We start from the raw sequence: 27,194 nt of genomic DNA on the forward strand, positions 1-27,194 counted from the left end.
TTTTGCATGCAGTGCCTCAGATTACTTCCTCCCTAATAAGGGTTCTGAGTACACTGCAGGTACATTGTGATTAGTAATGAAATGGTTTTGGAAATGGTAGTAAGTAGACTTCAAGGTATTTGACTTTCAAGATGAGTTCAGAAGACTTGGGCTTCCATCTTGTTCCTGCTCCTCCTTACGTCTTATGGTCCCCAGTAGGGAGAGCTGTATCTGCCAACAGGAAGACTCTCATCCCCACTGGGACCCAGAAATGACTTGAAGCCTTGAATCACCTCAGGACTAAACAGAACCACCAAGTTACAGAGCTAATGCTACACCTCAGCAACTGGAGAAAAATGTCGGCACATGTTACAGTAGATCTCGACCATGTAGTTAGAGTGAGGAGTGGCCTAGCCAATGGGGAATGAGAAACTGGCTCATTTGCATGGCTGCCAAGCAACACTTGTGTTGTCACTGGCATGAGGTTCCTCAACTGCCAGAGTCTTCTTAACAGTGACAGTCGGTCTCAGAGGCTGAGGGTCTGTTGAGGTGAGCACAACTCTTTCTAGTTTCTCTTTTATATCCACAAAAGTGAATAAGTCAAACCAATCCTGGCTCTTGATTTATCTTAGTGAACTAACATACTTTTAATGGTGATTTCTGGTGGTTACTGATGACGAGAGTTGAGGGCTCCCATTTGAGCATCGAGACTTACACCTTGTTTTTGAGGCCTCAATATCTATATAGTGAGAGTATGCATTTTATGACATTTTGTTCACTTTTAAACATTTAAAACTTTTCCTTGGTTGTGGGAGCTACTGAGGATTAATCCTAGAGGCATTCTTTCCCTGAGCTATGCAGCCAGCGCTTCTTCTGTTTGACAAAGAGGTGGGGTCTCCCAATGTGCTTCCCAGGCTGGTCAAGAACTTGCCACTCTCCTGCCTGTGCCTCTGGAATAGCTCAGAGAACACGTGTGGGACACCATCCCCAGCTTGAGATAATTTTACATAAGGTGGAAAAACCATAAGGTAAAATATTTTGATAAATCTTTCACAAGGGTTAGTAAGGTGAAAAGCCTCCAAAGGAGATAGAGGTAGTAGTTCAGGGGTTCAAGAACTAGGGGTTCAGGTTAATCCTTTGCTTCACAGTGAGTTCTGGGCATTCTGGACTGTGTACTGAACCCCTGTCTCCTAAAACATATTTTATCCTTATAAATAAACTAGAAATTTAGTTCTTCTACCTAGTAACCACCATTTTACATGGAATGTTACAGAGTACTTCGGCTGAAAATATGCAGATGCATATTTGAAAATGTCTGGGCTGTAACTTAGTGCTTGTCAGTGTCCAGCAGGTGTGAATGTGTTATGTGTAATGTAGCCCTAGACCATGGCCAGGTCCCATTTGGTTTCTTCTGTAAAGTTCCCTTGTTTTATACTACAGTACAGAGTCCTACTAAATTTTCTTTTTATTTTCTTTTCCTTTGTATTCTGGGACTGGGTCTCACTGTGTACTGACTGGCCTTGGACTCACTATGTAGTGTAGCCTGGCCTTAAGCTCATGACCATCCTCCTGCCTCTTCTTCCTGACTACTGGGATTGCAGGATGTCATGTTTAAAATTCCTTTCAAAATTCTCTTTAGCCTTCCCTGAGGAGGTTTTGTGTTCATATCTCATAATCTTTACACCTTAATAATGAATTTAATTTCTGGAAGTGTTTAAATACCATGTATAAGAGTGGATGATCAATAAATGAAGACATTTTAAGGGGCTGGGATTTAGCTCAGTGGCATATGCGCCTGCCTTGTAAGTGGGCAGTCATGATTTCAATCCCCGGTACCGATAAAGAGGGAAAAAAAAACCAAAAAAAATGATGTCATTTTAAGGCAACCCTTAAAATTCAATTTTACTCTAAAAACACATAGATAGTTCTTTTGTGACTACATTCCTCCAGCCCCTCTGTGACTTGTCAATCCCTAAAAACCCTTTCCTTCCCTCTGCACTGAAGGCAGCTTCATGTATATTAGTCTAGCATGTATTAATTTCCATCCATGTGTTCATCTTGTATCCATTTAAATAGGCACATACCACAGTAAAGCAGGAGATTTAATGGTTTTGTTGTCATATAAAAAATTTCTTACATTTTCATTGTATCTTTAGTTTGTGGTCCACATGAAAATGTATTTTGAGTAAAGTCTGATAATATAACATGATGTAACATAATTCTCCAAATCTGATATTCTGTGGTCAGTTTAGCATCTTCACCACTGAATCATAGCAGGTCTCTTTATTAATGTAAAAAACTCAAAAGTTAACATAGGTACTCAGTGTAATTTCACAAGGAATAGTAGTAAATGCACTAGTAGCTAACCTGCACTGCTCTCTTTCCATACAGGAGTAACCTATCTTGACCCAAGGCATAGTTCTTGCCTGACGGCCTCTCTTACTGGTAACTTCTGTTTTCTCAGCTACTGAGGTGAGTTAGTTCCACATTGACCAACATCTCCCCACAGCACCTGGGGGCTCATTCTAGCAGGATCTGTACTCTGCTCCTTCGACATTTTTCAGGGCTGAGCCTATTTACCTAGGAAATCCTTCCAACCACTCAGAGTACTGAAAAGAACTTGCACTTTGACACTAATTGCTACACTGTGTGAAATCTACTTCACATTTATCTTGTACAAGTGAAATACTGTATTAGAGGTGCCTACTGCATTGTTCTGTGCAGAACAGAAAAGGGCGTGTCCAAAACACCGAGGAGAGGGGCCGGGGAAACCCTCATCTGTCCAGTGTTAGCTGGCACTCATAGCTTTTGCTAATGACCATCCTTCACTTTTGCTCCTAGGAAGTGACTGCTGCCATACCACTGACCAACAGCCAATCCTAGGTCAGAGGGTCTGTGAGCCTGGTGGGCAGGACCCTGCGGGGCCACCCCCTTGAGACTCCCTGTAGAGGGAGGTTCTCGTGGAGGTGCAGATTTTGTCTCAATTCCTGAAGGTGAGTCAGACGCTTGGCTTAGCTTTTCCCCTGTGTACTTACCACTGCAGTCTGTGGCACCTGCAGCGTTCTACCAGTGTAGAGGTTGGAGACAGGATGAGAAGGAGTCTGCAGGTCTAGGAGGGGACAAGAAAGAGTCTTGGAAGGGAGACTTTTGATACTTACAGGTCTCAGAGAGGAGATTACCCGTGCCAAGGATAACCAAGGGGAAGTATCAATCAGTGGGGAAAAGCCTTGGTGAATGGGATCGAATGCATTCAAAAGAAGGAAATGATAGCTAACTTATCAGTGGGACTGGGTCTTCTTTATAGAGTATACTCCTCTAACCAAACCGTGGTTTTCCCCTGAAGGGGACAGAGCCAGTTATCTCTCTGTGACAGCTTTCCATTGCTCAGCTCCTGACATGAACTGGACCCATTGCCCCCTACTCCCTGCCACAGCACCTGGAGTTCCATCACCCAGAACTGCACACACCCAGCCCCTTAACCATATCCAGGGCTGAGTCCATTTTCTTAGAAAATCCTTCCCTGTGAAGAATGTGTGTTGTAAGTATACCGAGTGTTGGATTTTGAGCCATGCAATTCACCTGTAGCTTGTGAAATAGAAGGTAGTCATGGCATGACTCCATAGTCCTGTGGAGAGTAGTCAATGGCCTGTCTGAACATTGAGGAGGGTGGTAGTCGTCTCTCAAGTGTTAGCTGGCATAAATGACTCTTCCCAGTGACAGTTCCCCATCTTTGCTACTAGGAATTTCTGTTGCCATCACCACTGATGGATACCTACTCTTAGGTCAGAGATCTTCTGATCTAACTGAGCAGGGTCCCCTCAGTGCCTTCATCCCTGGAATTCTTTGGAATCTGCAGGTTTTTTCACTAACATCTTGGGTCAGTGACTTGGCTTCTCTCCCTCTTCTCTCAAGCCTAGCTCCATGAAATCTACAGTGTTCTAAGAGTCTAACCATACAGATAGGATCAGGAGAGATTGTGTTTCATTAAGATGAGACAAGAATGAGCATTGAGAGGAAGACATTTCTGTAACACATGGTGTCAGACAGGAGGTTCCACATACCAGGCTGAAACAAGCAGAAGCACCTGGTGTGTGTTACATGACAGAAGACGTGAATGTGGGGAACCTGAATCACTTTTATGGGATTTTGGAGGAGTTAGAAGTCAGGGAAGATCAGGGAGCTACATATGGAAGGCTGCAATAATTTCACTGGGCTTTGGGTGTTGGACAGTCTCTAGATGTTTGCACCTGGGCCCGGGTGTTTTAGAGCAGAGTAAATATTAGAGAAATAGGTAGATAAATAAGTCATTGAGATCAGACACAGGGTTGGTTTTTATAGGAAACTCGTGTTTTGAGTGGGCCTTTACTAGCCAGAAATCAGCTTCGCAGAGGAGAGAGAATTTCTCCCAGGCGAACACATTGCTGGAGATGTCTGAACAACATAAAGATGGAAACTAATGATCACCATTGACACACTCAAGCCCAGAGATGTCTCACTTTGACTTCTTTCTTGATCTTCACATGGATTTGTCCCCTGTGGTCATGTGTCCAATTTCCCTTCCCCTTGGAAAAAACCATCACTGGATTAGAGCCTGCCTTAAAGATATTTTGACTTGGTTGTCATCAGGTAAAAGAGCCACAGAGTAAATGCTGAGGAGCCGCCATAGGAATCAGCCAGCTGCGGGGAGGGGAGGACAAGCTTTGAGGAGAGCTTTCTATCTCAACCTTAGGGGAAAGGAGTAGTGCAGGAAAGTGTCCCAGGGAAGGGAATACCTTTTTTAAACTGGGGATCAATCTGAGGACAGAATTTTTGCAAGGCAGGCGCTTATGCTGCTTAGTTAAATCCCTGGCTAGAAAAGATAAATTGGAAACCGAGTAGAAATGTTTATGAGCTGGTGGCTGAAGGACAGGAAGGAAAGCAGGTAAGAAAGAGTAGCATGCGCATGGTCCATGGAGAGCTGGGACTAAATCGGGACTCAGTATGGTGGGAACCTAACCTGGGAAGCATCGGAGGTTACCACCAGCTCAGAGTGTTAGGAGAAGGCGTGGTTACTAGCTCTGAGTGTTAGAAGTAGGCGCTGTGCGTGGCTGCAAGGACACTCCTGAAGGGTTTTCTGTGGGTAACAGCACACCTGGATTTGGCTGCTGGGCAATTATTGAGGCATCACTAAAAGTACTCTGTTGCATAGGTGGTCGAGCTAGGAGGAGGCCTGGTTGCTCCTGTTCTCAGTTGCTGACTGCTTTGTGCTATAATCACCTCACTGTAGATCCTGTGGATTATTGTCTGCTCTTTGTGGTTTCCTATGAAAGTTAATGTTTGTCCATCAATTATTGCAATGCTAGCTGAGTAATACTCAGTAACTTTTACACCGTATCAGAGAGAAAACTGCAATTAAGTACTTTGGAACATGTATTTGTTTGAAATTTGATTCAGAGACAAACATGTGTGTTTGAAAGATAAGACTTTCTAGAATCATCATTTCTTTAGACTGCTATGCTTTTCATGTAATGCTGCTTTGTCCTTTATTTTGACACAGGGTCTTGCTATCTAGTCCAGGCTGGCCTTGAACTCCTTATGAAGCTCAGGGTGGCTTCAGACTTGAGATTTTCCTGACCCAACTTCCTTGTGGCTTCTATTATTGATGTGCACCATCATGCCCTGTTCTGTTTTTTTTTTTTTTTTTTTTTTTTTTTTGGTCTTTTTTCATTTTTATCGGTACCGGGGATCGAACTCATGACCTCCTGCTTGCAAGGCAGGTGCTTATGCCGCTGAGCTAAATCCTCAGCCCACGCCCTGTTCTTAAGCTGGAATTTAATTTCAGAAGCAATGTTCATTTTCCTCTTCATGTAGTCAAGACATTTTTCTTCAAAATTATAAGTAAACTTATAATGTTGAGGCTGAGGATATTGTTCAGTGGTTGAGTGAGACCATAGGTTTAATCTCTAGGGCTTGGGAAAAAGAAAAGAATAGAGAAATTACTAGTCTTTTTATACTTGGATAATTTGTTTGAAACTAATATAAAATGGCTAGAAAATATTCAAAAATCTAATGTCAAGGGTGAGTACAATACATTTACTTTAGGAGAGAAATGTACGCTTTTAGACTTTTGCAGAGTTGAGCGATGACCTTTGTGGACAGAGCTGACTCTTCAGACTCATCGGACCATCGGAATCAGCGCAGCCATTGTGAGGCAGCCAGCACTGCAGACCTGGGTGCAGGCTCTGCTGACCAGAGCGCTGAGTCTTCATCACTGAGTGATGTTTCCATTCACACACTTTCTTTAGGACCGGTACTGGGTGCTGTTTATTCAGAGTCCATTGTTGCTGGTAAGTCAGAGCTATCACCACCAAAGGACCAAGGAAGTTACTGTTTTCTAAAAATATTGAAAAATCACTTCCAGAAACTTTTGTATAAATGCCGCAGGCAGTTGGTAGCTTCAGAGAGTCTCTTGTTGTGTGAGAGAGATTCCCACATGGATGACTAGCATTCGAAGGTAGAAATTATTTTCCTCTAACATGTAAGCATTCCTTATTAGCATAGGTATCACAGCAAGGTACTAATTTTAGTTATTCAGATATGTATCATTGGTTTTATTCCTAATTTTTAAAGGGTAAACTATGTTCAGGAGAGTGGAGGTGAGTAAGTTTTCTTATGTTTTCAGTTAACCAGTAGTTATTACGCTCCCTAGGTAGGTACAGTGTCTGTCTTTGGAAAAGAGCAGATAAGTTAAACACAGTTATGTTTGTTAAAATTTATCCAGATAATGAAACATTGGCTCTTTCAGTGGGTACTTTTCAGCCTGAAAGCCCTGACAGTTTGAAATGCAAAGAAAAGCAATAGTAGAATTAGTTCATAATTGGAATGTTGTCCAGCTTAGGATAATTTGATCCTTGTCTTGTTTAGAGTCCTCTAGTAACCTTGATATTGTGGTGTGGGGATGTGTGCTGTGGTTTGTTCAAGGTGTTCTGACTGTGTACGAGGGGAGGCTTACAACTCAGAAGACAACTTAATCTGAAGTTAAATGTAGAACTTCAAGGCCTTTAGCTTTGCCATCAAGGCTTTCCCACAGGACATTTTTCTGCAAGGCTTTCACACTTGTCATATTGCTGGGGCTTCCCTTTCTCTCTTCACACTCCCCCTTTTTAGGACCCTTATGTTGTTCTCAACAGACTCATTTTTCCTTTCCGAATTTTGTTCTCTATTCCCTTTCAAGCCATGGCCTACTTAAATAATCATTAACATCACTTCAGGTAGAGAGCAACCTGTAGGCCATCTTTGCCTTCATTAGCACTGAGAAACCAGTTATCCTGGTGATTTTGAATTTTCCTAGTGTGGTAAGTTGTTTCTTTGTCATAGCAACCTTCAGAACTAAAACATGAGATTCCAGGGAAGGCTCAGTGACATGATGGTAGGAATGGTGGTGGCACTGAATGCAAGCATCCAAGACCAGTGTCCCAGGGTGTTGGTGTATCTTGTGTATTGTACTGATTGTGTTAAGCAGCTATAAAAAGTAATTCTAATGAACTGTCATGAAGTTTTCTCCCAGTTTTGACATTTATTAACGTATGGCCAACTCACCCGCTGACCCTGTATGCAGTATTGTAAAGAAGTCCAATATGGGGCCAGGGATTTAGCTTAGGGGCATAGTCGCCTGCCTGGGAAGCACAAAGTCAAGTGTTCAGTCCCCAATACTGAAACCAAAAGTCCAATATTTCATATTTAATTTATAACAGTTTTAGTTTGTATACACATAGGATTATTTTTAAGAAATAATAATAATTTTAAAAATCTAGTTAATATTTAGGCATCTGTGGTTCTCACATAATTCGTTTTCAGTACTAGATTACCACGGATTATACCTGGGAAGTCCTGAGGTATTTTTATTTTTATTTTTACTTTATTTTCAGACAGGATCTTGCTAACTCAATAAAATGTCCACACTGGCCTAAAACTTGCAATCCTCCTGCTTCACTCTCTTGAGTAGCTGGAGTTACAGGGGTGCACTATCATGCAGAGCTGCAGAGTTTGTTTTCAGTACTCAGTCACTGAAAGCAACATCCTCGTGGAGTCTGCACTTTGCATGTGTGGGTATGTCTATGAAATGTCTTCTAATTGGGAAGCGTACCCATTTCTTGTGTTTTTAATTTATTTATTGAAGCAATTAAATCGTTTAGCTTCTCATTTTCTAGGTTGCGTCTTTTTAAAGTATCCCTGTTTGCCTTGAAATGAGATTTAGAAGTTTGATAAGGAATCACTATTTCTTTGAGTTTAGAAGCATGCCAATTTTGTTTTATAATGTTTGCTGTTTATTGCTGTATCCCTAGGTGATGGCATTCCTCCACCACAGAAAATTCTTTTTCCGCCAGAGAAGATTTGTCTTAAGTGGCAGCAAAGTCACAGAGTTGGCGCTGGACTTCAGAATCTGGGTAACACCTGTTTTGTCAATGCGGCCCTGCAGTGTTTGACGTACACGCCACCTCTCGCCAATTACATGTTATCACGTGAACACACCAAGACATGTAAGTGCTGTGTGCTGTGGTGTTATGTGAATGTGGTATGCTAAGCTGTGGTATGCTAAGCTAGTCATTTTTTCCTCAGAAATGAGATGGATTAAGTTGTTAGGTAATCAATAAGAAGTTGGTAGGGCTCGGGATTTGGCTCAGTGGTCCTGAGTTCAATCCCTAGAGTGCCAAAAAACAAAACAAAACAAAAAAAAAGAGTTGGTTTATCCTTTAGAGTCTAGGATTTTTAGTTAGGCCACATAAGAAGCATTTTGTATGCGATTTGAGCTGGGTTGGGTGTTTATTTATTTTAGTACTGGGAATCAAACTTAGGACCTTGTGCTTGTCAGCCAGGTGCTTATGCCTCTGAACTATAACTATCGTCCATGGGGATGGTGTTCAGAAAAACCTTATTTTATCATTACTTGGCATTTCTAATCTCCTCTGAAGTTTTCTACACTTGTTAAAAATGTTTTTGTTTTTCTTGTGCTGGGGATCAGCATGTCAGGCAGATGCTCTACCCTTGAGCTCCACCTCCAGCTCTTCCCTTAGTTGGCAATGTCACCCACTGTCTGACATTAACAGTTGGGGCAAAGGATCAGATCCTGCCGCTCTGCCATTCACTGGAAGGCTTCATGCATCTTCAGGCAAAGAGAAGAACTTTCACCACTGCCCCAGTCTAGTGGAATTCACACAGAGCTTTCCTTTTAGCATTTGAGGGCTCCATCATTACACTACAGGGCAGAAAAATCAGTTACAATGGACGAATTGTGGTAGTTACTTTTTTGAGAAATCGATCCATTTCTTCTAAATTTATGTGTGAAAATTTCTATAGTATTTATTATCCTTTCAATGTTTTAAGGCTTGTGTTATAATAGTATCCCCAGTTTCATTCCTGATTTTAGTAATTGTTGTAAATTCCCCTCAGCCCAGTTTTGTGCCCCCCAGTTTATTTTTATTCCACGTAATGTATGTTTCCACTTCCCTTTATTTATTCTTTGATTTGTGGATTAAATGTCTTAAGTTTCCAGTTATTTGGAGATGATCTTTCTTTTCGTGATGTTTAGTATTGATTCCATTGTGATTGGAGAAGACTTAAGTTTTCTGATTTCTCTAAAACAAAGTCTGTTCTTCGTGGATGCAGTGTTCTGTAAATGGTTATTGATTTGGTGTCGTGACTGAGAATATTGTTGAATTTTTCAGTATGCTTTGTGATTTTCTGTTGAATTATTCAGGGAGTCACTGACAGGAAGATGTTGAGGTTTCCATCTCTAAATGTAGGTGTTCCTCTGTCACCTCTCACATTTGAGTTTGATTCATGCAGTTTTCAGCAGTGTTGTTTGTATAAACACATATAAAATTGGTCTTTGTCTCTATCTCTGTCTCAGAATGGGCTTGAATTTGTAATTCTCCTGCCTCAGCTTCCCAGTTCACTGGAATCACAGGCACACACTGGAATCACCACATCTTGCAGGATTGCTGTTGTCTCAATGCATTGCTACATAAATAGAGAAAGCATTATTTGTGTAAAATATGAATTGCCCTCTGTTTCTCCATTGTGTCCATTTGTGTCAGTATTTATTTATTCAGTGTTGGATATTGAATCCAGTGCTTTTGGTCTGTAGTCCATCTTTATCTGATAGTAACATAGACATTTTTGAGTAATAGAGACATACTGTTTCTTTTCCACCCTTTGATCCTTAGCTTACCTGTAGCATGACATTTGAGTTTGGTGAGTTATAGACAGCATTTGGTAGATCATATGTTTTTAAATCTTTGACTGTTTTGTCAATCTGTGCCATTTCTTTATTTGTTAATTTAATTTTTAAGTTGAACCCACAGCCTTTGCACTAAGCTATATACCCAGCCTGCTTTTTACTTTTTATTTTGAAACAGGGTCTTGCTAAATTTTCTAGGCTTGTCGCAGATTTGTGGTCCTTCTGGTGCAGCCACCCAGAGTCCTGAAATTACATGTGTGCATACTGCGCATGTCTAATTAACCAGTTTATGTAGACATTAGAGTTAATATGATCACTGGTACACCAAGGCTCAGTGTGCCACTTTATGTTCTGTTTTATTATTTGTTCTCCTTTTCTTTTCCTTCCTTTCTTCTTCTCTTTTGCTCTGTTTGGGTTACTTGACAATTTTTAGAATTCCATTTTTATTTACATGGTTTTTTAGAGTATATCTGCTTCTGCTACTCTATGTATGACCATATATATATATTACATAATTTATTGGTCTTCTGGTATTATCATGTTATGAGCTTGAATGTTATTTAGAAACATTGTCTCTTTTTGTTCCTTTTACTTTCTCTTATGTTATAGTTGTTTTAAATATATTTCCTACTTACACTTAGAGTCAGGTCAGGAAGTTTTATAATTTTTGTTTGAGGAATTTTTTGTTCTTTATGAAGGATTTTTTATTTGAAACCTGGGGTTCTTCACATTACAATAGGGGACCCTGGGTCCTCTGTAAGCTATGCTTTATCCAGCTTTCCTGACACTGCTCAGGCCCAGGAAGGGAGGGTAGGCTGAGGCCAAATCCAGGTTCTCCTTTCAGCTTCCATTGGCTGAGTGGGGCTTGGGGTCCCTGATGCTGTGAGGTGAGGATGGGGAATTGTACCTCTGCAGGGTCCCCACTGATCCTGCCGTGGGGGTAGCTTTCAACTATTTAACCCTGAGGGGTAGGGTAAGAGGGGGCACTTATGTGTTACTGGGTGGGGATGGATGTGCAGGCTCATGGGGCTTCACCTGCATGTGAGGTGGGGGGGAACTAAACCCACTTTGAGGAAAGCTCCAGCTCCTAATCCACTTCCCATAGATCTGTCCTGGGGAGTGGGCTGAGTGCCTCAGAGCCTGGCAAGTGAAGTCCAGGATCTGCACTTGGCATCTGCAGGTGATGGTAGAGGTGGAGTCATAGTTGCTCTGGATAATGTGCCTGGTCTTTTACATAATGTTCAGTTAGGAACAGCTTTAGGAGAGGCTTAAGAAAAATGCATTTTAGTTTATTTATGGGTCCTGAATACTGGAGGCTTGGTTTGCTGCATAGGGCTATCTGGGAAAGACACCGGAGTGGTCACGAGGTAGAAGACAGGAATGAGAGGGGAAAGCATTAGAGCAGAACATACACTGAGGTTTCCACAGGCAAGACAAAGCAGGGCAGGGTGAATCTTTGCACTGGCCCATTTGAATAGTTCCAGTGGGCTCCAAGCTGCAGGCAAGGTCCTTAGTTGCCTTGGACCTCATCATGGGATGATTACTGCAGCATAATGCTGCCGCCTGTGTAGACAGGCCAGACAGAAAGGGGCATTTTTTGGACTGTTGAGTTTGCTGAGCAAGGGTACACTCCTGTCTGAGCCATTCCTTGTCTCTAGAAATTGGGAGAGGGAGGGTCTTCCTAGCCAGAAAGGATTTTAAAGGTGTGCCCAAAGACTATTATTTTTATCATAATATTTGGGGAGAATGTGTACACACACACAGGAGATGGTTCAGAATGTTTTCTAAAGTTGTCTTCCCATTTATACAAGGCCAGGCTATCTCTTCTCATTTGCTTGGATGGAACAGGCTTTGTTCTGTGCATTTGTTGGTGTTTTTCTGTTGGTGTCTACTTCTGCTCCAAGTCTGCAGTATTGGAGACACAAAGAAACCTAGAGAAACCACTATCATGGCTTGCCAGTGTCCCAAGGTCCCCAGTGTGTGTCTCTTTCTCTGTGCTTCTCAGAGTCTTTATGTATTCGTTAAAAACACATTTCCAATTCCAAGGATGTTTTTGTCGTCATATTTGGCAGGAAGAACAGGAGAAGCTACTCCTGTTTCATATCCCCAGATGTGCAAATCTCACCTTAGTGAAAGATGTTGAAGTCTTATTATTATTTTTTAATGCTTGAAAGATGTTATTGCATGAACTGAAGGTGTGTGCTGTTTCTGACAAGAAGTCTGTCATCAGTTTCTCATTCTTCCTGTCTATATATGGAATGCTTTTTTTTTCTAGTTGTTTTCAAGTCTTTATCACTTGTCTTGAGCAGTTCTACTTGGAGTTTCTTGAGATTTTAAAAAATGTATACGTACTATTTCCATGAAATTGGAACAACTTTTGGACTTTTAGAAAACAGCCAATACTTCCCAGAATAAAATAAACTTTTTGTGTGCAAAGTTCTTTAAATTTAAACACATGTGTCATATTTAGGTAAACCACCACCTCTTGTCTCTCAGAATATACAATCATTTCATGACTTGTACTTAAAAATGTTCCTTGTACTGTGCTTTTGTCGATAATTATTTCTTGATGTATTTGTTCCATTCCGTTACTTTCATACTTCAGTTAAGTGCATATCATGGGCAACTTGATATTGTCCCCCAGCTCACTGATACACTCCCCTTTTGTTATATTTATTTTAAGGTTTCTTTTCCCTCTTTGTGTATTATTATGGATAGGAGTTAACCATTCTTCTGATTTGTTTACATGCCCCCCCAAACCTCATGCAGGAATGGAGGTGACTGAATCTAGCGTTTGTGATTGGTTCACTGTGCAGGGTGGGAATTGGTGGTGTGAGTGCTAACCCGACCAGGGGTGGGTAGCCAGCATACAGTATAAGGAAGGGAAAGAGTCATGCCTCCCACTTTTGCTCTTTCATTCTTGTTGCTTGTGGCCACCACGAACAGCTGCCCCTCAGCCACACCACCCTGCTTTGGAGCCAGGTGAGTATGGACTGAAACCTCCAAAAAATGTATGCTAAATATACCTTTGTTTGCTTCACTTTGGGTGTCAGGTATTTTGTCTTAACAATGAGAGAAAAGTAACCAAGACAGCCAGGGTAATAGGCTACTTTCTATTCATAATTAATGTCTTCAAATTCACTAATGTTTTGTTCTATAACGTCTAATTTGGTATTAATCCCCTTGAGTATATTTTCACCTAAGAAAGTCTATTTAAATGCTTTTGAGCTATACTATGGGGTGTACAAAGCTAGAAATAATTTTGATCCTTTCAATTTTTTTAAAGCTTTATTTGATAAGTTCTGAACAGCTTTTGTGTAAATAGAATCTATTGTCTTTTGGGGCCAGATAATTTTTTCCTGTAAGGATATATAGTGTTTTTTGTAGGATATTTAGTGTACCTGGCCTCTGACAGCTAGTTGCACGTAAGAGCACATAGCATGAACTAGAAATCAGTGGTTTTTTTTTTTTTTTTTTACAATTTTTTTTTCCTTTTTAATGGTACCGGGGATGGAACTCATGACCGCCTGCTTGCAAGGCAGGTGCTTATGCTGCTGAGCTATATCTCCAGCCCCCTAGAAATCAGTTTTTAGCAATTTTTATTTCAATTATTGATTTTTTGAAAGTAATGAAAGAAAACCATAAAATGGAACAAAACACAACAGTGAGAACAATATTGGATTTTCAATAGAAGATAGAAGGAGATCCCCCATAGTTCCTACAGTGTATATTGTCATCCTCTAAACAGATGCTCATCTTACTGGCTTTAGGCCTCCAAAGTATCAATCAACACAAACATTAATTTGTTTTTGTACTTTGATTGCTATCATCTTGGCCTGTGTTCTTCTAAATCAATTGACTGCGCCCAAGGGGATGGTGAGTCTCTACTTGTCTCCTAGCTCCCGTGGCAGCTGGCTCACAGCAAGGCATAGGGTGACTTCTTGGTTCTCCTCTCTGCCCACAGCTGCTTTTGGCTCATGGTAAGGGCAGGCAGACTTTATGGTTCTCTTCTTGGCCCAAATGGCTGATGTTGGGACTTGGGAAGAGCAGGCTGACTTGGTTCTCTCACTGGCCCACAATTTTGTTGTCTTTTTACATTTTAAAAGACTGAAAAGAACAACATGTTGGGGCCACAATTTATGCTCAGGAAAGCAAGAACATTTATGTAGAAATTTCTATCTCCTGTTATGACAGACATTCTTTCACCATTTGAAACTCCTGGTAACATAGGAAAAAAATTCTTCTTTTTCTTGTATAGAATCAGTCAGACCACAGCCTTTGAAACTAGGAAAAGTATGAGTTGTTTTGATTGTGTGACCTTGGACAGAATTTTACCTCTCGGAACTTTTCCCATAGAGCCTATCTATACTTAGTATTTGGATTCTTTAGAGAATTAAATGGACTAAATGTAGACAGGTCGATGCAAACACATAGCAGCTTCTACTTTTATTTTACCTCAGGAATGTGCTCTTCAAGTATGATTTACTGTCCAGTCACATTTTGCTAATATGAGGCATTGCTATCTATCTTTCAGGCCATGCAGGAGGATTTTGTGTGATGTGTATAATGCAGGCACATATTATCCAGGCACTCAGTCATCCTGGGGATGCTATTAAGCCCATCGCTGTGATCAGTGAACTGCAGGGTAAGTATCAATCGGGGAAGTATTTCTTGGCAATTAGTGTTTTCCTAAGATGAGGGCTGATATCACTAGTCCAGTGATCCGCACACATCACCTCCCAGGTAGCTAGCACTACAGATATGCACAGTCATGCCTGACTTTTAGTTAGTAATAGTGGCCTAGATGATTTTTAAACAGTCAAAAGTTTATAACAAAACAAACAATATGTCTTTCATTGTATATGGTTATCTCTTTAATTAGTAGTGCATGTTTTGTAATAATTTTACTATATAAACTATTTAAAAAATACAAATATAATAAAAATACAATGCTGACCTTAGTTTAATATCATCAAATTTTAAATGATATAAAACTCAGCTTGTTAATAAAATCACTTATAGAAGCCTTTTCTCAGTTGGATTTCTGTGCTGAGTAGTCTCTGCTACTTGCCCACAAATTTCTTTAAATGGTTTGTAATTGATTTTAATTTGGTAAATTAATCCTGTTTTATACGAGTTGACAAGAATTGTCAAAATAAAGATAGTCCTAGTTGGCCAGGGAGTTAGCTCATTAGCCTAGGATTACAGGCTCATACCAAAACACCAGGCTCTGTGGACTTTTTAAATTAACCTTTCTGTCTTTGTAATTAGTTAAGTTGTAATAAAATGCATAGAAATAAAAAAAAAAACTCTTGGCTCCTAATCTGTCATCTAGCTTGGTAATTATAGGGATGCATAACCATGGAACAGTTAACTGTAATCATTTGCCTTAAAAGGTGCTAAGCATTAGATATTAAAAAGGGATTTGGCATTATTGGTGATGCAGATTGAACAGTACAGAAATCTTTATATCATACTAGAGTCTGGTACAATTTAGGTAGGACCAATTTTTATCAATTGATAAGCTATCAATGAACACTCAAATTTAAAAAGACAATCTTTAAGGTAAAAACATAAAAAGAATACGGATTGCTGTGTTGAATATCTTCTCCTTCTGCTGCTCCTCCTTGTTTTTGTCCTTGTCCTTCTCTTCCTTCTCTTACTCCTCCTCCTTTTCCTTCTCTTCTCCTTTTTGTACACCCACGCAAATGTTTTTTACAACTGAGCTAAATCCCAAGCCCACTTCTCTTATTTTTCTATGTCATTCACTTCCAAGACAATTCTGTACCTTCACCATCTTTACAATTCTGTCCAATCACTCGCAAACTTTTCTCTGAAGAATTGCTTCTTACTTAACTTGCCCCACTACACTCTTCCACATGTAGCATCGAAATGGTAGAGAATATATTGGGGCTTTGGAGACAGCTCAGTGATAGAGCACTGGTTTAGCATGTGCCATGCTAGAACAGCCTTTGTTTGATTATTTATATATTTACTTTTAGCAGGTATAAGTAACAACTGTTAGTCTTTAAAAAAGTGTCATTGTCCTGAATGTGTTCATTTGTATACAAATACAGTAGAATCGTGGAATTGCTATTTTTGTCAGTCAAACTGGTGAAATAGTAGCAATTTTACATGATTTCAGTTCGAGGATATTTCTATATTTTCATACATATGCAAAACTCAGGGTATAATAGATTTTCTGTTATTCATACATTTTTGCTGATGTCTTCTTTATAATTTGAAAATAATCATTTTTGCAACTGCTTAGTCATCAAGAACAACTGAAATGAGAATATAACTTGTTCTTGGTCACTGGTACAGGATACGGTTGAATATGTGTGTCCTGCATCGGGTCTCTTATGGATTCGAGTGTCATATTCACAGTGGGTGCACTCACCTCACATTTTGGATGAACTTGAGTCAATAGAACTGAGGTTGACTTTATTCAAATGAATTGTGTCAACTTGGTAAAGACACGAGACTCACCGTGTGGCTACTCCTGGACTCTCAGGAACTGCTGATACTGTGGGCTTTGGTGAGAGTGCATAGTGTTTGTGTGAGTGCTGCTTTCTTATTCAGTATGATGTCTGGCAGTTTCTAAGGAACATAAGTGTAACTTTGAAGCCTAGGCATTTAATATGTAGTGATAAAGGCTTGTCTTAATATTTCTAGGTATAGCTAGTCACTTCCGGTTTGGAAACCAAGAAGATGCTCACGAATTTCTTCAGTACACTCTTGATGCTATGCAGAAAGCGTGCTTACAGGGCAGCTATGAGTGAGTGCAAGTCATTTCTTCGGGTTACATCTCTGGCTTATCACACGTATTTTGCCTTTTATGTTGGAAACTTTACTATTTGGCTTTACATTGTCCGTTCCCCACCTGATTTGCATAATTTACCATGTCTAAAATTTAAAAAGATGTGCTTACCATCACAATTTAAAGGTGATAAATTCTAGATGTTAGGTAATGAATACTGTTTTTGCTGTTACTTAACTTCCGAGTGCCAGCATGCTTTGGCAATCTTAAAGTACTTTCTTCTTTCTAATTGAGCCAGATATTTTCTCTGTGACCTACAGCCTTATAAATATGTTTCCTGCCTCTTGTCTCTGTATCTCCCTCTCTGTTAGTTACCAGTTCCTCTAGCTTCTTCCTGAAATGTAAATGCAGACTCAAGAGAGAGATGGGCCAGACAGTTATGTAACGTTCCTAACCCCCCTGCCCCTGCCCACACCCCTGGTACCGGTACCTCCCTGTGCATTCCACTCACTGTCCAGGCCTGCGTGGTCTGGATGATGGCAGACTCTTCTTCCCTCCCTGCTTCACATCCCACACCGGGTGATGAGGCTGCTGGGACTGCCTGCCTCTTGCTGCTTTGCTTCTGAATCTAATTTCTGGCTTGATTTCAAAGTCCCTTCATTATTTAGTTCCTTCCATCCTCTTCTCCAGATACTTACTGTGTTCCACCAGGCGGGGCTGATCTCTGGGTACCATGTAGACTAATTTTTAAATTGTTCCCTTTTGTACATGCTTGTTGTTTTATAAATATGCACCCTTTAATGTCTAGTCATAGCACCTATAATTTAGCACAATTCTTAAATCACTGTTTTGTCTTTTTCAGATTAGATAGACACACTCAGGCCACCACCCTCATTTATCAGATATTTGGAGGCTATCTAAGATCAAGAGGTAAGATTGTGTTCACAAGTCCATGAAGTGACACAGGCATGTGGTATTAGAATGCCAATAATTGAAATAAGGGAAAATAGACTCCTTCCTCTTCAGTGGCTGCCCCTATGTCAGTTTCTACTATGTTCTTCTGGTAGTTCCTTATTCATGAGGAACTGAGAGGCAATTACAGAATATTTTGTGTTTGTCTTAACTTTAGTAGTAACAGATTCCTTCATACCTGCCATAGTGGTCATTTATTTTATTCTCCTTTGGATGGTTACTTAGGTTTCTATTCTGTATCACCAGTGCATTACTGAACAGCACTCATGCTTTATGTGTGTCTTACTATCTTCTCATTTTTGAGCAAAATACCTGAGATCTAAAGTTAAAGGGGAAGAGATTTATGTAGCTCATAATTTGTATATGTTTCAGTCGATTATCAGCTGGCAACAAAGCTGAGTGGCACAGCAGGGAGGCAACAGTTCATGGTGGCAGAAGATGGCAAAAGAAGCAAGAGCAGAAAGACTGGGGGGAGCAAGCTTCTTTTCTCTCTCTGTATTGTATGCAAACTACCTGCCCTAGGGCAAGTGTAGGTAGCTTCAGACCATGTCTTGCACAGGCTGAGGATGTTTGCAAAGTGAGGATGCTGGACCCTGCTAGATTATTATTTAATATTTTATACTTCTCAAGTTGATCCAAAGGATTGACAATTAAAGCATCCTAGTGTGTAAGGAACTGCACTAGGGCATGTCCTCTACACTGTGGGATGCATATCTGCTGAGTTGCTTAGTGAAGCTACGAAACTTGTCAAGGTGACCCAATGTATCAACCATTACAATGTATAAGTAAAACTGCATGTGATAAATTCTTAGTATTATTATTTGAGTCATAAGTTATATTTTAAATTTTAATATTGGCATTTTGTCATTCTAAGAGGTCATACAAGTTATATTTCAGCCAGTAGTATACTAAGGTCCAAATTCATGAGTCTTTTTCATATATTGTGGATAAGATTAACTTGTCTGCCAATCTAGCAGAAGAAAAGTTATACTGTTTTAATTATCTTTCATTTTAAATTGTTTGTATGTAAACAGCTGAGACTGCCATATTGATTATACTTTGATTATCTTTTTCACTTTATATTTATTTCAGTGAAATGTTTAAATTGCAGAGGTGTTTCAGACACTTTTGATCTGTATCTTGATGTTACATTGGAGATACAGGTAAATCTCATACTTTTTGTGGTGGTCATGTTGTAAATCTTTATTACTCTTTTACTTTTCACTTTGTAAGTGTTAATCAGTCTGGTTTAGATCTGGCAATGGCAAACTTTAATTGGGGTGGGGGTAATCATCCTAATGGGAAAAGTTTTTTTTTTTTTTTTTTTTGTGGCCTTGGAAGTTAATCCCAACGCCCGCTAGCCCTTAGTCAGTTTCCCAGTCTATTTTAAAAATCATTTTGAGGTTGAATCTGAATTGATCAAGCAGGACCAAATCTTACAATCCTCCTCCTTCAATCTCCAAAGTAACTGACAACACAGCCACACCATGCACTTAGAAACAATATTTTCCCCATTAAAACGCTGCTTCAATTTTCTGTGTCTTCTGCTTCCTTGCTTGCTCTCTCTGTCTCTCACACAAGCCACCGGCAGTGTGGGAAGATGTGGCATTGATGCTTTTTCCTCCCAGGATGTTCGCAGTGTTAACGAGGCATTGGCTCAGTTTGTGAAGCCAGAACAGCTAGAAGGAGAGAACTGCTACAAGTGTAGCAAGTATGATGGGGTGGTGTGTGGCTGGCAGTCCCTCATTTGGCCACTCCAGTTGAATCTTTATATTAGAGTATTTCAGAGAAATAATGAGTACAATTCTAGAACACCAAAAAAAAAAAAAAAATCCATACATTAGACATCTTAATCCCTTTTTTCTCTTGACTTCAAGGTGTAACAGTATGGTTCCAGCTTCAAAGAGCCTTTCTATACACAGACCATCTAATGTTCTCACACTGACTCTGAAAGGCTTCTCTAATTGTACCGGTAGTAAAATTGCCAAGGTATGTAGATAATGTTATTAACATTTTATGTGGAGCCAAGATTTAAGTGCCAGCAGCTTTTCAGGGTTACAAATGACCTCACTGAACACTTTTGGTGATTTACTTTCTACAGTTTTCTTGCATTGGATAGCAGGGGAATAAATCAAAGAATTAAGTGAAGGGTTTGGTCTGTGTGCTTAAGATTATGTGCGTCTTTACTATACTCTTGAGGTCAAGCCTGCTGAGAAAATTGGCGACTCTTATCTGTATTAGGCATCCATAGTCAATTCTTTGATATCCATGGTAATGAAAGTACACAGGTAGAGTTTGTATAATGTGAAAGTCCAAAGAAGACTTTTCTCACTAGATCTTCCCTCTCTTTCATCCGAGTTTATTTTCTTGTTTTCTGATTTTTCACTTATATTCAATTTTCCTATTTTCTTTCCACTTGCTAAAGTTTGAAAGTGGTCAAAAATTCATGTCCAAGGCTGACCATGGTGCACTCAGGAAGTTAAAGCAGGAAGATTAGGAGTTTGGGACCAGATTGAATGATATAGCAAGTTTAAAGCTATCCTGGCTTACAGAGTGAAGTCTTATTTCAACAAAGAAACAAAATTGCAATGAAATACACGAGAAATAACTAACCTATTCTTTAATTATTTGAAGAAGTCTGGAATAGAGTCACATGTCAGCACTAGGGAATCTGAGGCAGGAGAGATTTTGCAAGTTCAAGATCAGCCTAGGGTTGAGGCCAGTGTGATCTACAGATTAAGATCTTGTGTCAACAAAGCTACTTACTTACTTACTTACTTAATTAATTAATTAAAACTAAAATAATTGGTATTGAATGCCCAGAGTTGTCATTTTGTGACTATCACCTATCATGTTTTTGGGGAATTCACTTAATATGCACCCTAAATTGTTTAATGAAAATAAAGACTGTGAGAATACCTTAGTTATCCTTAGACCTGGTGTCCTTTAGGTTTATCTTGTCTTTTGAAAAGTGACTTAGCACACTGGGTTTCTGCTGGAAAATCACTGTGCTGTGTAGTGCGGGTCTCCTGGGGCACCGTAAATACCCTGTGCCTGAACATCTATGGCATTCTGTGCCTTTAGAAATGACATTCTTTCTCCTTTGTCCATTTCTGTTTAGATTGTGAAATACCCAGAACATCTCAACATTAGAGCTTACATGTCTCAGCCCAGTGGAGAAGCCATGCAATACTCATTGTATGCAGTGCTGGTCCACACCGGATCTAAGTGCTGTGTGGGCCACTACTTCTCTTACGTAAAAGTAAGTCGTGTGGATTTTGCTCTTGCTTTTACACAGACTCTGTAAGACAGCAAGCACTAGCATTCTCTGGGGGGAAAGCTGGCAGGTTTACAAGTCATGTGTGAATGCTTCTTTTCCTCCTCCTTCTCACTGTGTCTTTGTCAACTTGACCAAATCTAACATTTCTCTCTTGCTGGCTGTCTTTTGCAGGCAAGCAATGGTCTGTGGTACCAGATGAATGACTTCATGGTATCACCCAGTGATATTTCATCTGTGCTGAGTCAGCAAGCCTATATACTCTTTTATATCAGGTAATGTCAATGAAAAATCGGCCACTTTTTCTGTACTGTAATCGCTTTTCAACTCACCCACATTCAATTCATTTTTGAGTTATTTTTTAAAAGCCAGTTTTTAGGTTTTACCCTTTTGCATGCTCTCCAGAGTCCGGAGGACATTTATGAGCTCGGGTTAAGAGCGGGAAGTAGCTCAGTGCCCCTTGGCACTCAAAATTGAGAGAGGCAGAGGAAGACAAAGGTGGTGACTGAGATGGTGGGGTGGCTTATGCTGCTACCTGAACATGTGAAGTGGCCAGAGGGCTCAGGAAGGGAGCTCTGAGTACCCTGCCTGGTCACACCCAGCACCTCTCTAACACTGAGCACAGTGCTGGTTAGGTATTAGTGTGGGCTGGGACAAGCAGTTGGTTGATTCTGATGTGGCTCTAAACTAACTTACAAATTCCACTTTTAGAAAATATCTGCTGTGCCCTGCACAGTGTCCCCTGCCTCTTTCATCCCACCACAGTCAAAGGAGAACGCAGGCACTATGACTGAGCCACACCACAGCCCCCAAGGTACCCCTTTGAAAATATGGTGGCTTACGGTTAAAAATATCCTAAAGTGTTCAACAATGGCAGAATGATGGGTGGAAATACTATGCAGTTTTCAAGAGAGACTTTTTTCATTTCTTCCTTTTTTAAAGACAGTTTCTTGCTGTGTCACCCATCGCATGCTGAGTGCTTTTTATAAACCCCTCCCTTTTTTAATGCTTTGAGAACGTGCTGACTGTACAAGGAGGGAAAGCAGTTTGTTATGAGATCCTGGTGTTGCGCAACAGATGGGGAGATGATCTGTCCAATGAAAGGGGAACCTTCTGTATGGACAGGACGATACATTTGTTTCCTGCTTTCCCATACACTCTCTAGGTTTTCTGCAGTGCTCCATATTTTTAATTAAAAATACAAACAGAAAAATAGCCATCTGATAGCAGCATCCTCAGAATAGCGTTTCAAAATACTGTTTCCTTTACCTTGCTGGCCTTGTGACCTGGACTACGCACCCCAACAGTGACCCACACCCCTACTGCAGCCAGTGCATCCTGTGGCTCTGTGCAGTGTGATGTACAAGCAGTGCCGTTGCCATCGGTGTGTTCCAGAGCGACTGAGTTTGTAAAGCAGTCCCTACTCAAGAGGCCCTTTGTCCTCCTAAGCCCTCTCTTTCTTTGTCCCTAGGACCTATGATGTGAAGCAAGGAGGAGAGGTTACTGCTCATTTCCCCTGCCACCCCTGTCAGTTCTCTTCACACCCGGACACCCATCAGTGTACCTCGACCAAAGAGCAGGCTGCACCAGGGTTTAATGGACCACAGCTGCCATCTCACATGACACGGGTAATACTTCACATGTGGCCTCTGATTTTTACCTCACTCTAAGAGTCTGTCCTTAAACACTCAGGCTAACACTGCAGTAGTTGCCATGTCCTGTCTACAACTGGAATTCTTAACAAAATCCTATCTTCTTAACAAAATCCTATCTTCAGGTCTTTTATTTCAAAACATGAAATGTACAGTTATTTCAGCATGAAAGATGATGGAGAGGTACACGTGGTATGAGCATATTTAAATGTTGGTGCCCACTGTGGACCTGGGCTTTAACCTGGTGTCATATCATTGAGTTTTTAACTCACATTAGCCCTCAGGAAATTGATCCTATTAGAAGGACACTTTGTATCCACATAGCTATTTTAGGAATGAGCCTTTTTTCTCTGTGCTGTCCCCAAGCGTGCGATCATGCCCACGTGTCTGTGTGCCCAAGGGATCTGACAGTCCGCAGGGCGCAGCCATTGGGGACCCCTGCCCAGGCCTTCTGCAGCTTGAACTGCACTAGGTCATTGCTGCTGTCAGGTTTTGCAGCTCAGTTTGAGTTTGGTTTGAACCATGAGATTATCTGGTTAAACGCTTTTTTATGTAGACTTTGGGCTCTATTTCAGTTAAAGGCCTTTATGAGCTGGGGTGATGATGAGGTTTGTGATGGCCCGCTGCTGAATTGGGCAGCGCTTCAGAGACACATCCGGGGACTGACAAAGCAGAAAGCATGCACAGTGGGAAAGGGACAGGTGCAATAGACATTTTAAAGAGGTTTTTAAAACATATTAAGTATTTCTTTGTTTTACCATGCTGATTCAGCAGCTACTTTAGAAAATTAAGAAAACACCAATAGGTCAACTAGTATTTTCCAGTGAACCAGCTGTCACCTATGTTGTCACAGGGTCCAGGGCTAGTACTGGAACCTAGAGCAGTAGAAGTGCATGAGTACAATGCTGACACCTCAACAGGTGACACCCAGCTGTCACAAACCCACATGAAGAGCCCAAAGCAGCCTTTGCTCCATGCCCATGTGACTTTCTCCTTTGTTTGGAAACCAATTGCAATTCTTGCTTCTGTGACTTCTGTCTGTACAGTGGTGATGTCCTAGGAATGCCAGCCAAGGAGAGCATACATGAACCCATGCCTAGAAGGACCCAGAAAGAATATGGTCCCGGGATGGTGTTCTGGGAGACATATATGTCCTGTGTGTGAATTAGTTTAAAATTAGGGCCTGTGATTGGTGCCTGTGGGTAGAGCAGATGCAAGAAAAGGGTGGTGGTTGTGATTTTGTATAATTTGTCAGTCACAAGACCAACGTGGGAAGGCCGTAGGCTGGGTGCTGACCTGGCTCTGGCTTTCTCCCTTGCAGAATCTGCCTTACTGGAACAGGATCCGGGCACCAATAGACACATCAGGTAGTTCCACGTGGAGTCCTGGTGGAAATCCCAAGGTGAACAGGCCTAGGCCTGTTCAAGCTTCTACTTCTGTTCCAAACCGGTGAGTTTACAGACCCTCTGAGAGTCCACAATACCCTATGAGGCCCTGCGTAGAAATCTGAAATTAAGTTTATAGAGAATACAATTGTTCCCACATTCAATGTTTTTATTTTTAAGAAAACAAAACTGAAAGAAATAAAATAGAATAGACAATCAAGACGAAACAATGAAGATGATATAAGACTTCAAAACAAGGTAAAAGGAAACCAACTGTCTACCACGATGCTGCTTACTATCTCCAAAATACCTTCCTGTAACATTAGGCACAATAAAATCCAATAAAACATAACAAAATAAAACCAATCAAAACAAAGCAATGAAAGCAATACAGGCCTACAAAACAAGACTGTAGGAGTACAACAGTGGCTACCATAATGCTTCTTCTTTTCTAAAATGTAGCTGTTTTTACCATCAGACATAATGAAATCAAACAAACAAAATAGAAGTATCAATCAAAACAAAACAATGAACACGATACGAGGCTTCTTGTCAAGATAAAAGGAAATGGCTACCATAATGCCTCTTGTTATCTTCAAAATAACTGCCATACCATCAGGCATAATCAAATCAAATAAAACAGCAAAATAAAACTAATCAAAGCAAAACAATAAAAGTCATAGGGGACTTCAGGGCAACACAATTGGAATAAAACAGTGGCTACGATAAAGTATCTTGATATCTTCAGAGTAGCTGCTTACACCATCAGACATAATAAAATCAAACACAACAAAATCAAAACAAAAAATCACTTACAAAAAAAAAATCAAATCAAGCAATACATTGCTCCAAATAAGATAATAGGAAATCCATAATGGCTACCATCATACTACCTTTTGTTACTTCAGAAATAGACATTCATGCCATCAAGTAAGATAAAATCAAGCAAAACAAATCAATAAAACCAAGCTAAACAGAAAAAGAGCAATACAGGGTATGAAACAGGGTTTAGATTAACAATGGCCACAGCCTTCCCCCTGTAGACACCTCTTCCCCTTTCACCTTCACAACATCTATTGTGCATTTTGGATCCCATCAACTGCTTTAGTTTTTATACTAGGGAGAGAGCATGATGTTCCGTCTTGTGACTCTGAATCATTTCACCATGAGCATGATCTCATGTTGTATTCCTTTACCCACAAGAGCCTCGAGGTTATCTTTCTTTCTAGCTGAGTAGCTTTCCATTGTGTAGAAATGCCACCTCTCTCCTATCCTTTCTACAGCTGATGGGCAAGAGACCCCTACTTTTTTTCTGATTCCCTGTTATATAGAGCACTTTTCTCTCCTTAGACTATCAGTCTATGAATTTCCTTTTGAGTTCAATGTGTTTCTTGAATAAAGCGCAGTAATGGGTCTTATCCCCTCATCCACTCGGCCTGTGTTTCTTTTTATTGGTGAATGGAGCCATCTACATTAATGTTATGGCCTCCATCCACTGGCTGGTCTCTGCCAGGCTATTTTCCTGCCACTGGCTGCCTACTTTTCCCTCCTTTCAACTGAGTTCCCCAATCCATGATCCCCTTCTGATGCTCTTTCTGGAATTCTGGTCTTATTATCTCTCACTAAAATGTGCTTTAGTATTCTTCACAGGGTTGGTTGGGTGGCCATGAATTCCTTCAGTTCTTTGTCATGGAAGTATCTTGCTTCTCCATTAGTTTAGAAAAACTGTTTTCCAGGCTACATCGATTTGTGCTGGAAGCTGTTTTCTTTCAGGACTGGAAATGCTTCACTCCAAGCTCTTCTTGACTTGTTGGTTTGTGTTGCGAAGTCTGTCATGAATGTGATGGGTTTTTTATAGGTGATCTGTTTCTTTTTCATGCAGCTTTTCATATTGTGCTCTTGTGCTGAATTTTTGGAATCCTGATTATTATATGTATTATATGTGGAGATTTATTTTGGTTATGGCTAGCTGGTGTTCCATATGCCTTATCTGTATGTCACATTCTTTCCCCATGTTTGGGAAGTTTTCTGCTCCTACTTCCATAAATGGCATTTTGTGTTGACCCCTGCTTTCTCAGTGACACCTAGTATTCTTAAATCATTTTGCTTTGCATCATCATGAAATCATTGAATTGTTATTTCCTGGTATTATTTTTAAGAGATTTTCCCCTTACTACGGCAACCTCCACACCTGTCTTCAAGGTCTGAAAGTCTATCTTCTGTTTCTTTCAAGCAGTTTTACCAGATTTCAATGGAAGTTTTAATTTCCTGGATAACTCTTTGAATCTGTTTCGTGCATTCTAAATCTGTCCTAGTTAGTTCATTAAAGGTTTCTCTCTGTTTCCTATGCTCTTCCCTTTTTAAATCTATGCGTTTTGTAGAGACGTTTAGCAAGTCTTTTATCATGCGTTTTATTTCATCGTTTACCTGAGATAGTATTTCTGTTCACTGATTTGTTTTAGAGCCTCCTGAAGTTGTCTCTTTAATTCAGTTGCCATCTCTTTAGAAATTTCAGACTCGCAACTCCAGATCTCTCCCACGTTTTTCTCTCCGAGACGTGCTCTGCTTGGTTTGAGTCCATGGGATGCCTTTTGCTTCTTCATCTTGACACTTTTCTTGGATTCTTCCAAACAAGCGGGCAGTGGTTTCCCAGGCCCTTCCTGCATTGGCTACAATTTCACCAAAGTGTGCAAGTTTGATTCTCCTGGATTCTCCTGACTGCTGTGGCCACAGGGTGTGCTGGTACAGGTCCTGCTGTTGCTTTTCCCCAGTCATGCTTTCTCCCTGTGTTGGGAGCATCCCAAGGGCTGCTGGAGTGTGCAGGGGCAAGGGCTGGTGCTGACTCCCTATTGAGCTGGTTCTCGGCAGGCTGACCTACATTCAATTTTTAAAAACAAGTCAGTGTACTGACATAGCTGTAACACAACTCAGGAATAAGAGGAAAGGAATA

The 27,194-nt window shown here is 40.5% G+C and overlaps 1 protein-coding gene across 6 annotated transcripts in view; it reads left to right on the forward strand.

The window, feature by feature from the left end:
• Window positions 1–27,194, forward strand: part of LOC100729015 (ubiquitin carboxyl-terminal hydrolase 42-like) — a 109,649-nt gene that overhangs the window by 69,853 nt on the left and 12,602 nt on the right. For 5 of the 6 annotated variants that reach the window (XM_063234381.1, XM_063234380.1, XM_063234382.1 and 2 more), the window contains exons 1-6: window positions 19,226–19,641; window positions 19,808–19,919; window positions 21,052–21,192; window positions 21,382–21,482; window positions 22,679–22,835; window positions 24,181–24,308. In XM_063234381.1, the coding sequence (XP_063090451.1) occupies window positions 19,418–19,641; window positions 19,808–19,919; window positions 21,052–21,192; window positions 21,382–21,482; window positions 22,679–22,835; window positions 24,181–24,308 (863 nt within the window). In that variant the 5' untranslated portion in view covers window positions 19,226–19,417. Of the gene's footprint in view, window positions 1–2,370; window positions 2,452–2,820; window positions 2,973–6,081; window positions 6,306–8,303; window positions 8,499–14,732; window positions 14,844–16,873; window positions 16,977–17,820; window positions 17,889–19,022; window positions 19,094–19,225; window positions 19,642–19,807; window positions 19,920–21,051; window positions 21,193–21,381; window positions 21,483–22,678; window positions 22,836–24,180; window positions 24,309–27,194 lie in introns of those variants that run through there. The other variant, XM_063234384.1, reaches the window with a different exon arrangement.

This window comes from Cavia porcellus, unplaced genomic scaffold (genome assembly GCF_034190915.1).
Source record: "Cavia porcellus strain 051 isolate PalLab524CR breed Dunkin Hartley unplaced genomic scaffold, mCavPor4.1 scaffold_23, whole genome shotgun sequence".
In the NCBI taxonomy this organism is placed as follows: domain Eukaryota; kingdom Metazoa; phylum Chordata; class Mammalia; order Rodentia; family Caviidae; genus Cavia; species Cavia porcellus.